Genomic DNA, 12,815 nt, shown 5'->3' on the forward strand with positions numbered 1-12,815 from the left:
AAGCTTGAGACACTGGCGTTTTTATAATTTCAGTATGTTATACAGCAGAAGGCCAACACTTTTGTTAGATTCATGAAAAAGTTAAGAGCCCCTGGGAGATAGCCTCCCAGCCTGCAGTTCCTAGCCACATCCAGGCTTACTACAACTGTAATTGAGAGCTGGAAATCTTTTTGCTGGTTTATCCACTGCACTTTGGCTTGTGCTCAGTAGCACTCCAGTGTCATATGCAAATCTATAGCCTGGGATGAGCCAGTGACTTGGAATCCACCATGACGCAAGCTACAGCAAAGACACACAGATATGCACAGTGAACACTGTACCTCTGAGTGGCTGCCAAACCTAGTATGCTAAGGGAATTAAGGCAGAATCTTACTATTGACAACTAAGCATTGCTTCAATCTTGCAAATGATGCTTTTTTTTCTCTTTTTTAACCTTCTTGCTTTAACTGACATATCTTGATATCTGTAGAAACCCGATTTCTTTCCCAGAAAGAAAGAAAATAGGACTCTGGACAATTAGAACATCTTCCTACTAATAGTAGAGGATGAACAGGACAACCTGCTTACACTATATCCTTCAAGCCACTTCCCACTGCTTAGGTTCATCTTGTATACTAATTGAGACCAGGCTCGCTCTTAATTTATTTTTTAAAAAGCCATCTCCTTATACAAAACATGTATTAAGCAAGAGTCTGCAATTTACCTTGGGCTGGTCACATCATGGGTATTATGGAACAACTTCTGTATCTTGTTGCTAGAAACAACTCCCACTTTCACCAGGTAGGAATAGGCTTCCACGTGAAAAGCCCAGAAGTGCTTCCCTTTGGCAATCCCAGTGTCGCCAATGATGTAATCCAGGGTTGTGTAGCATCCGACTTGCATGCGCTCAGACCCCAGCAGTAGAGGAAATCCAGCCCTACTTTCCACAGAGGTTCTTCCTGGGTTCAGCAGGAGATGTTCACTGTTGTACCCGCATTTGTCATCAAAAAGAAAACTGAGAACTGAAAAACAGCATCCCAAAAAATTTTCTCTTAGTTAAGTATTTCTGTGCTTATAAACTATATTTTAAGTCATGCTGGCACTAGAATTCCTCGCTTTTAAAGGCTACCAGGAACATTACGCAAGCTAACACAGTCTCAGTATGCTACCTACTTAACCTGTTTGTTAACAGTGCTTTTAAACATGTATACAACCGGTAACAGTGTAGTAGAAGTCTGGGAGCTACTGGAAACCACCTACAGCTCTTAACACCACCAGCAGCTCGTGGACATAAGAAAACCCAATACCTGGGGCTGGAGGCGTACGCAAGATAACTTCTCGGCTCCAAGGGCTAGAGATGGATCCTTTATATCCTCGAACTCTGAAGGCATAGCTGCTGTCGTCATCGAGATCAGATATGACTTTGCTCTTGCTGCAAACTTCGATCTCCTGCCATGTTGTACTCTCCTCTTCTCTATTAAGCTTATGATACTCAAGAACATAGATATCAGCTGAGTCTGTCTTCCCAGGGCATTCCCAACTGATCAGAGCTTTGTTGTACATTTTGCTCTGCTCTTCATTGATTTCTGGTATTTCTAGACCTGGAATGACAGAGATTCAGGAGAAAAAAACCTCAAATGTAGATACACGTTGTTTTAGAATTAAACACAGAAGCCCTTTGTTGAGTGGCTACAGCACTGGGGGGACAGTGGGGGGGGGAAATCTGACTCAGTCAAAGAGTGCAGATGAGGATGGGTCTGTTCATGCACTTAAATCCTTTCTGGTTTTACTTTGAAAGTTGTATTATTTATTTTTGCTGGCAACTAAAAAACCATATAAAAACCTATTCTTTTCTGTCATGCAATCACGACAAAAAGCTGCTAGGAAGACCTAGTATTACTTAACTACAATATTTTGGAAGCCAGTGTAAACTGGTTCTGAATGCCATGGCATCTTAGCTTCTTTATCAAAGCTGAAGCTAGCATTGCTGCCAGGTAATGCCTTGAGAATCACAGAGGCAGAAGGGACAATGCAAGTCACAAGACTGAGTTCTGCAACTGCAGCCCTGCACAAGTTTTGCCTCTTTCCAGAGAAGCCCTTAAAGCTGTAACTCAAGAAAGACGTGATGCTCTCATAATTTACCATTGGAATGGAAGGACAAGTCACCAAGGATCTCTTCTTGCTTGGCTATGTCCATCACAAAGTCCTCAAAAGTAGTTTCAGCTGCTGGCTTGAAGCTCTTCAGAGATTCAGTAGCTTTTTGGATTCTGAAAGCACAGAAGCAGAGGGATGGCAGAAGAAGGAAAAAGGAATTCACATGGGTGCATTCCTTAAAGCAAAACCGCTAGGTTTTGCTTTAAAAAAAGTTCTCTTTTCAGGTACTTACTCATGTGTCCCAGAAACTTGTCTCTCTAGACAGAATTAAAATGCAAAATTTAAAGGCCTTTTGTACATCAGTGTAAAGATAACTAACAGGGAATCTTTTGGTTGGCAGAGCATTTTAACAATTTGGGGCATTACATTCAAAGAACAAAATAGGTGTGAAGCGCTAATGGAGCACAACTATTCAGATCAAAGAGTTTAAAGCCAGAAGAGACCTGTTAGATTAACTTGCAAATACCCGATGCAATCTCTGAGCAAAGGACTGTATCAGTGAGCTGAATGGGTTACCCTTCCACTGCAGTCCTACTGAAGAAGGCTAGGCGTTGGCGCAGGACAGAGCCCCTCCTCTGGGCTGTTTTTTAACGCACACTGTAATATAGGAATTTCTACTGAATGGTACCGGGACCGCCTCTGAGGCTCTGCAACACAAAGTACTTGCATTCAGTACTTTCCTAGCAGGTGTCCAAAGAATATGACTGACCAGACATCCCTGGAACAGTACCTGTACCTCAAACGGAAGATAATTAATAAGATACCTGACATGAAGTTGTTTTGCTGTTTGAACAAAACAAGATGGATCGGTTTCTTTAAGCAGTTCTTGAGCAAGTCCTACAAGGCCATTATTTTCCAGGAGCCCTTGAGATTCTTCTGCTTGTGTTTGCAATTTTTCCAGCCTTAAATTCTTAGAAGCTTCAATTGCCCTAAGAGCTGCGGATTTCTTCTCTTCCAGGACATGAGATAATTTCTCAAAACTCTGAGATGCTTCTTCTTTAGCTCTTTCACTGTTGCACTAGGAGGGAACAAAAGACATTTTAGACGGATCCCACAGCACTGTGGCTGTGTACAGAAACGTACTTAGGGTTGTTCAAGAGATCAGAGCAAACTAGTCATCTGTTTGACTGACAAGACTAACGAGCTTTGTTATGCTCTTCAACACTGAAAATGCAATCAGCACTGCACCCAAGCTAGTAAGCGTCTCCTATGTTAACACAGAGAGGAAAGAGCAGGAAATTATTCCTCCGATTATGTATTGAGTTACGCACAGCGTTTGTCTAAATAGTTCATGGAAAAGCACTGTAAAAGCAAGTCAGCGTCTGAAGTCTTCATGCCCAAGACCTAGGTGCTCTTCCACCTTCCCCAGTCACCCTGAACTGGGAGTCCAGCCCAGTTTCTCCCCTATGCCCTGTAGTGCCACCTCTGATGAGTGCCCTGGATTAAAGGAACTATGAAGCACAAAGGCCATCTGCAGCAAGATACAGGCAGGGCCAGGAGCTCCTGCCAATTTTTGCCATTGCGTTTTTCAGCTCGTATGTGAGCTCCCAGCTCTGACTCTTCTGCAGGGAGATTTTGCCCTTAATTCTGACTTCACTGCAACATCCTCAAGGTAAACAGACAGCATAAATTGTGCAGCACCACTCATATGCAAGAGCTGTAAGTCTAACCCACCTCTCTTTGGGTAAGGTATCAAATAAGCTTTATGTCAATTAAATTCACAGCAGCACCCAAAACTTAACTTCCCTCTGTAGGTTGCCCAAATTTCCCACACTGTCAGGATTAGGTCTTACCGTCTGTGACTCAGAACCAACACAAACTGTTCAGAAATGGTTTTGCTGGCTAACAAAAAAAAAAAAACCCAAAGGATCTGGAACACTTCACTGTTCCATTTGGAGTCCCTGCTGTGTCCTTGCAAGGTCCATCCCCAGACAACCCACAAGCCACTCTCACCTCTGTTTCTTTCAGCAGCAGATCCAGCTGCGTGATGCGAGCTTTCACCTGGCTCTCCTTACTGATGAGGTACTCGATATCTTTTGAAAGCTTCTCCTGTTAAAATAAAACAGCAAACTGGCAGGCAGAACAAGGGCATCCCACCCAAACTGACAACAAGCACAGGTGGGCCACCCAGCCAGCACTCAGTTTCTGTAGTTACGAGGACAAGAGCCTGCCATCAGTTATGAGCAGCAACCCTGCGGAGAACTGCTCAGTGACCCGCCATGACTGGCCCAGGACATCAGGCCACTGCCATGTGCAGGACTGGTGGCACAGCCTCTGAGGAGAAGAGGTGACAGCCTCAGCTGGCTCATCCTTCCCCAGCCACAGCAGTCACCTTCTCTCTTAGGCTAGGAACACGAGTCTTCAAGACATTACCAGAACTAATAGAAAAGCCTCATAGGTTATTAACTCATCTGTAGTAAGGTTTGCTAGAAAAATGAGTGGTTGGAAACTTGAACTTAGGAGTGTCTCTGCACTTCCTTAGTTGCAAGAGTTAACAGCTGTACAGGAAAAGCCTTGCAAACAGGCGAGGAGGCCAAAGAGCAGAAGGCAGGCTGGGATGGGCTTTTTTTTTTTTTTCTCTCCTGTGAGCAAGAGAGGAAGCAAAGGAAGAAGAGGAGGCAGCAGCAATCATTCTTTAATAACAAAGCAGTGTTTGCAAGTCTGCCCTGTTGTATGGTGCTTAGGGAATCAACAGCTCTGCAACTTCAAAAACATACAGCGTCCCAGCAGATAACTGCCGATGCAGATTCTTCAGGAGTGCTTCTGAAGTATAAGCTAACCCAAGCCACAAGGACACTTGCCTTAAAAAAGCCAGATTGTAAACCATTAACTTCTTAAACCTTCTGCATTGGTCAGTACTGATGCACAGTTGGCTAACATAAGGTGGAAGCGCTTTTAAGGGGTTCTGTTTGAAGCCTCATAGAAAATATAGTTTAGTTTCTTAGCCGCACACTATGTCACACTAATATATACATTAACAGATGTTGCACAGCAGCATGCCTCATGACTCGTTCAGTGTCCTCCAAACACACGTCCTGGCATCCTGCCAGGGGAAGTTTGCCCTTCAACCCGAGGCTCAGTGCTCTTCCCCCTTCTTAAGGCCAGGTCCAACAATATTTACTTTTACCTTAAAGGTTTTGTAGGCAGTGCTTATGGTTGTTACTCTGTGGTTTGCATGACATCCACCCGGTTTACATAGACGACAAACAGGCCTTCTGCAGATTTCACAGTACATGTTTACCCTCTCCATTTCATGTTCTGGACACATCAAAATCTGGAAGAAAAAAAAAGAGAGCAGAGAGAATGCAGGTGTCCTTCCAAAAACGGAGGTGCTCAACAAACCACCAAAACACTCAATTATCCCACAGCAGCGTCTGACTTATCAGTGGGTATTTTTTATATTCTGTTTATCTTCCACCTTTTACATTTGTCCATGCCAGTGAAAGCCAGCAGATGAAAACAAACAGTTTCACCAGGTTTACAGTGAGTGAACCTGTAGCAATGTCTGTGTACACATCACATAGCCTCCATACTGCAATCAACCATTTTGCTAATCCCTGAAGCTGTCTGCACACCTCAAGCTCCCCGCACTCCAGTTCGGAGATGTAAATGCAATACAGAACATGTCCACCCTGTCAAATTTAACCCTGTTCACACCGGCATCTCTTGAAACAGCTATGAACTGTTTCTTAAAGCAAGAGTTGACATAATACTGTAATGACTGAGGTCTAAGCTAGACTCTGACCAGCCACATAGCCATTGCTCTTGGAGCAACAAATGAAACGCAGCCACCACCACCAGTCACAGCCATCTTAAAGACAAAAGGCCCCAGTGTTTCAATTTTTCTGTCTGACTCCAATTACAAGTCCAATTACAATTACAATTACAGCCTGCAAGCTAGAGACCGAAGAGGTCAGCAGATTACCTTGTCTAGTTCTCTCAGAATTCAAGAACAATCAGCCCAGTATCTGCTTCTCCCATCCCCACCACACACGTTACAAAGTGCTCTCCAGTCTGGTTGTGAATGAAAGCGGGTTTATGAAAGGTGGGTTAACCTTGACCAGCAGCCAGACAACAACCAAGCTGCTCACTCGCTCCCCGTCCTCAAGATGATACGAGGGGAAAGATGATCATGGGTCAAAACAAAGACAGGGAAATCACTTACAAATTATCTGTTCATTGCCAAGTCAAGTAGACTTGGATAGTCAGAAACTATGACTAAATATTTTAGACCATTCCCCCACCCCACTTTTTTTTTTTTCCCCCTAGGCTCAAATTACTCCTTCATTTGCATTTGCATTTCTTCTTCTCACTCCCGCCTGGAGAGGCACACGAGGGATGGGAAATGGAGGATTACAGTCAGTGCATAACACTCCATCTCTGCTACTCCTTCCTCATTATAAGTTTCCTCTCTTCATCACAGGTCCTCTCCACAGGAGACCAAGGTGTTTGTGGCCAAGGGGATCTGTTCTCATTTCTTTCTGTCTTACTTTTGTCCTCTACACTCACAGAATGGGTGAGGTTGGAAGGCACCTCTGGAGACCGTGTAGTCCAAGCCCCAGCTGAGGCAGGGTCAGGTACAGCAGGTTGCTCAGGACCTTCTCTCGGTGGGTTTTGAATAACTCCGTTATTAGAGACTCCACCACCTCTCTGAGACACCTGTTCCAGTGTTTGTTCACCCTCAAAATTCAAAGCTCACTGGGAACTCCTGAGGCTTTGGAAGATCTCCATTGGTGGAGAGTTAACAACCTCTTTGGGCGGTTGCAGTGTTCCAGTGGTTCCAGGGTTTGACAACCTTCCGGGTCTACTCACTGGGAACTCCTGAGGTACAGTTGGCTCCCTTGCCTTCATTCCCTCCCATCAGGCATTGAGACACCTTAATAAGGTCTCCCTGAGCCATTTTTTCTCCAGACTGAACAGCCCCAGATCTCTCAGCCTGAAGAGGACTTCAGGTGTGTAGGGGCCATCGTGTCCACAGGCAGGTCCATGAAACTCTCCACGACAGCGGAGACAGGAGATGTGATGGGACACCGTACCACAGACCTATGGCACATCCTCCGCTTGAACAGCAGGTAACCGTGGCTGAAGAAGACACCAGAGGGGAAGGAAACACTGGAAACTCTTGGGGAGAGTGAAAGAGGGAACGGGGAAGGAGGGCTAAGACAACAGTGACAGGAAAGGAGAAGAGACAAATTGTCCCTTCCCAGGGGCGGGCTCACAGGGGGCGGGCTCACAGGACACAGCCAAGGGGGGTGAAGATGTCTATAAGAGCGTCCCACCCTGTGCCTGAGCTCTGCTTCCAGCAACAATGGCCCAAGGAGCTGCTCAGACATGCAAGTTTATGCACGTACCTTCAGACAGCGCTGAGTAAGAAAGCAAGGCCTGGAGTTACTAGGAACCAATTAAGGAAGCTAATTATGGCCTTCAAGCATGAACTGAAGTCCTCCAACTTCTCCAATAACCAAAGCACCCACTGAACCTTGCTCCCAGACAGAACCGCTGTCCTGAGGATAACAGTTATTGCCCACCATGTCAGGGATGAGGTGGACTCTCCTTCCCAGGCCCAAGGGGGTTAAACCCACACCTTAGACTGAAATAACGACTTTTCAGAGCAGCACTGGCACAGTTGGAAGCCCATCATCACCTGAAGGGCTCTGAGCTTTGCACCAGGCCAGTGCCCCTGGACGCCACGGCCGCGGCATGAGGAAGCAGTGACTCGGGGCACTTACAGTCACCGTGAGGTTCTCCCAGGTGATGCCAGACACATTGATCTTGTTGCTCTCCCAGAACTGCAGGGTTTCGTTGCTGGGATGGGTCGGTGCCTCACCCTTACAGCTGGGAGGAGAGAAGCCAAGACAGAGGTGAGGGGAAGGCGATGGAGGTGCAGCCCTGAGCACCTGCCAAGGGGCAGCGGCACTTTAGGAGGAAGAAACCCACTAGGAGATGGTGAGGAAGTCCAGCTTGCTGTGCGTGTGCACAGGGTAGGCCTCTCGCAGGTGACTCAGCTTCTCCAGAGCCTCATAGATGAAGATGATGCAGATGAGGGAGGCGAAGGCTTCTTCGGTGAAGCGGGTGATGTAGCACACCAAAGAGCTAGCGTCAGTGGCCACCAGCACCATGCAGAAGAAGGCGGTCCACAGCCCAATGCACGCCCGTAGAGAGAGGTAGAAGAGTGCGTAGTCCCTGGGAAAGCAAAAGAAAACGCAGGGTGGAAAGGGCAGCAAGAGGCTCCGAGCCGTGCCTTCCTTTGGGGAAAGTCGGCAGCAATTCAGGAGCGTGTCAAGGCTGCGGATGGTAAATGCAGTTTCCACGTCCTACGACAGACAGCCTCGGGGTTGCGGCGCAGGGTGTGGGCCCGCAGGAGGAGAGGCCAATTATTTAATTATCATTCTTTAACAATTACCTTGTGTTAATGCCTCGGAGGCTAATTGAGGTCAGGTCCCTGTTGTGGAAGGTGGTGTTCTCCCACATCACCCCGATGCCCTAACAGCGAAACCGGCTGGGTTTGCACCCAGTTACCTGCTGCCAGCAAGTTGGGGCTTCATAATAAATTTAATTGCAATAAGAGGGGTTAATCTCCCATCACAGTTGCCACAACAAAAAGACTGTCATGGAAAATATCCATTTTGCCTGAAAAGCTCCTGCTTTTTCAAAAACCATCAAAACATTTGACCAGAAAACTGTTTGGATATGTGGGTAAAATATATTTCCACTTCCAGCAAAAAACATGCAAAAAAGTGCCCGAGTTTGTACTGAGAGGAAAGCAAATCTTCCCTCATTCCCAAACCAGAGTCATTTGTCTCATCTTCCCTGTGCAGCCCATCTCGGGCATCCATATCCTTGTGGTTTCTCCTCCTCCTGCTCTTTCACTTTAACTCTAAAAACCCTGAACCACCCATCCATCCTTCAGAGACCGAGGGCTCCTGCACCGTCACATACTAAAGCAGCAGCGCGTGATGTCTGTGACACAGAAGACAACTTAAATCTACCAACTACCACTAAGAAAAACATCTTTTCTCCATCCCTGCCTTCTTCTGAAGGCGCTCGCAGCACCTGGCCGCAGCAGCCAGCCTTACTTGCAGAATTTGTAGAGGATCTTCTCGAACACGAGGACGGGGCCGGTGCTGCCGAGGATGGCGAGAGGTTGGCCAGCAAAGAGGAAATACACCACACTGGTCATGGATGCGCCCAGCAGCGACTCCATGGCACTCTGTCCAGGGAAGAGAGGCAGCAGCGAGTAATTAAATCATTAGAGGGAAAACCACAAGTGCAAATTCACTGCAGCAAGGACTTTTGCATGAGTGTTGTCCTCCCTCGTGCCACCCAACAGAGAGAGGTGCTCACTATGTGGCTGTTGGTCACCTCCCCCAGCAGTCCCCCAAAGGTGATTGATGACGGGGGACATGCAGGCACAGTAGAGGAAGAGGAAGGACGCCAGACACTGCAGGCTCAGACCATCCCGAAAGTCACTCCAGAACCAGGGGGCTTTTCGCTTCACATCCCGGATCAAACCTCCAAAGAGCCTGGAGGAAGGAAAAAAAATTAAACCATTTTCGTGGAAGACCACGTTAAGTTTTCTTGGCTGAGGAAGGACAATCGCAAGCACAGAGTAACTTCCATTGCTAAAAAGAAGTCTCCTTCTCCCATTTTAGCCCCAGTAGAAACTGAGGCATACAAAAAAACCACAGAATCACAGAATAGTCAGGGTTGGAAGGGACCTCTGGAGATCATCTAGTCCAACCCCCCTGCCAGAGCAGGGTCACCTACAACAGGTTGCACAGGACAGCGTCCAGGCGGGTTTTGAACATCTCCAGAGTGGGAGACTCCACAACCTCTCTGGGCAGCCTGTTCCAGTGCTCCACTACCCTCAAACTGAAGAAGTTCCTCCTCATGTTAAGATGGAACTTCCTATGTTCAAGCTTGTGCCCATTACCCCTCGTCCTATCAATGGGCACCACTGAAAAAAGACTCCTCCCATCCCTCTGGCATCCTCCCTTTAAGTATTTGAAAGCATTAATAAGATCCCCCCTCAGTCTTCTTTTCTCTACACTAAAGAGACCCAAGTTCCTCAGCCTTTCCTCATATGAAAGATGTTCTAATCCCCTAATCATCTTCGTAGCCCTTTGCTGGACCCTCTCCAGCAGATCCCTGTCTTTCTTGAACTGGGGAGCCCAGAACTGGACGCAGTACTCCAGATGCGGCCTCACCAGGGCAGAGTAGAGGGGGAGGATGACCTCCCTCCACCTGCTGGCCACACTCTTTTTGATGCACCCCAGGATGCCATTGGCCCTCTTGGCCACCAGGGCACATTGCTGGCTCATGGTCATCCTGTTGTCCACCAGGACTCCCAGGTCCCTTTCCACAGAGCTGCTCTCCAGGAGAGAGTCAGCCCCCAACCTGTACTGATGCGTGGGGTTATTCCTCCCCAGATACAGTACCCTACATTCACCCTTGTTGAATTTCATTAGGTTCCTCCCTGCCCAACTCTCCAGCCTGTCCAGGTCACGCTGTAAAGCAGCACAGCCTTCTGGCCTGTCAGCCACTCCTCCCAGTTTAGTGTCATCAGCAAACTTGCCTATGGTACACTCTATCCCTTCATCCAGATCATCGACGAATATATTGAACAGGACTGGACCCAGTACTGACCCCTGAGGGACACCACTTGTTACTGACCTCCAACTAGACCGCACCACTAACCACCACCCTCTGAGCTCTATCTGTCAGCCAGTTCTCAATCCACCCCACTGTCCATCCTCCAACAAAAGAAACCCTCCAACAAAAAGAAAAAGAGACCAAACCTGAGAGCCCGTCCCCTCTTATTGCAACAGTCCCTCACTTTGAGAAGCAGCAGAGCTCTACCTGGAGGTACTTACACATCTGCTTCCACCCCAAAGCAAGAAAACCTGTGTGCAACCACGCTGCGGCTGAGCCCAGCTGCCCAAATCTCCCACCCACCCAGCCCAAGGGACCAAGCTGGTAACCTGGAGCCCCTTCACTGACCCACTTCACCCCAAAACTCTGCTAGAAGGGAGGTGCGCACTCAGATTTTAGGGGCAAACAGAAAAACACCCCACCAAACTATTGCAGTTCACACCTTCCTGTCCACTCCAGTTCAGGACCGCTGTGTTTCTCCGGCTTGCTGTGAGAAGCACTGTCATCGAGAGCTTCTGGCACCTTCCTTTTTTCCTGGTAAAATGGAAATAAGATAAAGATATGTCTTTTAAGCCACTGGCTTGTTTTGCTTTTTGGGCTGGGTATGTGACCTGTAAATTTGGGCCCCTGAGCAGCACCCCCAGCCGTGCTGCCCTCCTGCCCGTCCCCATCGTGCCTCCTTCTGCCGCAGCACCCACCTGCGAAGGGACGTTTCTCGGGGGCTCAATTCGGATGGAGGGATCCCACTCTCCTGGCGGCAAAACCATGACCTGATCCAGAAACTCATTGATGCCAGCCACCAGGTCAGCCCGGTTCTTGGCTTTATAGGCAACATCGTGGAAGACCTGCCGTAGGAGACAACCAGGTGAGAGGATGACCCATCTCGGATGTCCTAACCAGTGCAATAAGCTCTTGGCTAAATGCAAGGTCATTTTCCGCAAATCGCCTGTTGGAAATGGCAGGAAATATTCCCCCCAAAGGAAAAATCTGTGCATCACAGTATTTGTAACCATCTCCACCAGGCTCCCGTCCCCCATGGCACCCCACAGCCTTCTGCTTCAAGAGGAGAAGTTTCACTGGCCCTGGCAATGCCACCACTGGGGGCAGCATGCTGGGGACCCTGGGGAGAAGGATGAGGCGCAGGCTGCAGCCCAGGTGGGATTTTAGCCTCCTGCAGGCAGCTAAGAGGGACAACAAACCCTCTTCCTCACTACTACAGAGACAGGGAGAGGTGAAGAAAGCCCCAAAAATGACCCGGAGATATCTCTGATCTCGTCACACCTCATCCGTCATGATAGTAGCCATGGACCTGCAGTTCAGCCTTTGCAGCAAAAGGAAGAATTCTCTTTTGCTAAAAGCCATCATCAAAGTGCTTATTCATCACTCCACTCAGATAATTATTTGCCATCCTAGATAATGACATTTTTTGCCCGATCTGGCGTTTCTCCTTCTCCATGGCTCTGTGCAAGCCTGGCCAGACCTGGGGGAGAGGGGCTAGCCCAGTATTTAGGGCTGAACTGGTGCCAATCGATGGCCGCTTTGCATGTGAGCGTGACAGGCCGAATGCAGGTGTGGTAACAGGATTTATCTTCTGCCCGCAGACACCCCATCCAAGCGGGTGTAGTTCATCCTCGGCACCGAGGAGGATGAGCAGCACATTCCCCACCACTTGTTCACCGAGCTGGATGAGATCTTCCTGAAGGAGGGTGAAGATGCCGAGTGGAAGGAAACGGCAAGGTAAATCCCTGCTGCCAGCTGCGGTGGCGGCCGCGGGCTCTGCCTTCCGCTCTCTGGGACGCAAAGCTTTTGCAGCTGCAGGTGCCGATGCGCGGAGCCTTCTCCTCTTGCCGCCCCGTAGCTGCACCAAGGGGGTTGCAGAGCTGAGGCTGTTTTCTTGCAACGGGGCTGATCGTGCCCGATGTCCGCAGGTAGCTGAAGTTTGAGGAGGACGTGGAAGACGGCAGCGAGCGCTGGAGCAAGCCCTACGTGGCCATCGATTGGCACCAGTTCAGCCCTAAATATTGGGCTGG

General features: G+C 48.3%; 1 protein-coding gene across 1 annotated transcript; it reads right to left on the reverse strand.

The window, feature by feature from the left end:
- Positions 1 to 699: 699 nt before the first annotated feature.
- LOC309684906 (E3 ubiquitin-protein ligase TRIM36-like) lies at positions 700 to 12,414 on the reverse strand (the record flags this gene model as incomplete). The annotated part of the gene is made up of 7 exons (XM_082500744.1): positions 700 to 1,001; positions 1,287 to 1,580; positions 2,122 to 2,246; positions 2,898 to 3,151; positions 4,087 to 4,182; positions 5,261 to 5,407; positions 12,391 to 12,414. The coding sequence occupies 7 exons, from the start codon at positions 12,412 to 12,414 to the stop codon at positions 700 to 702; spliced, it is 1,242 nt and encodes a 413-aa protein (XP_082356870.1).
- Positions 12,415 to 12,815: the final 401 nt, after the last annotated feature.

Source organism: Vanellus vanellus (genome assembly GCF_965231255.1).
Source record: "Vanellus vanellus genome assembly, contig: HAP1_SCAFFOLD_40, whole genome shotgun sequence".
Lineage (NCBI taxonomy): Eukaryota > Metazoa > Chordata > Aves > Charadriiformes > Charadriidae > Vanellus > Vanellus vanellus.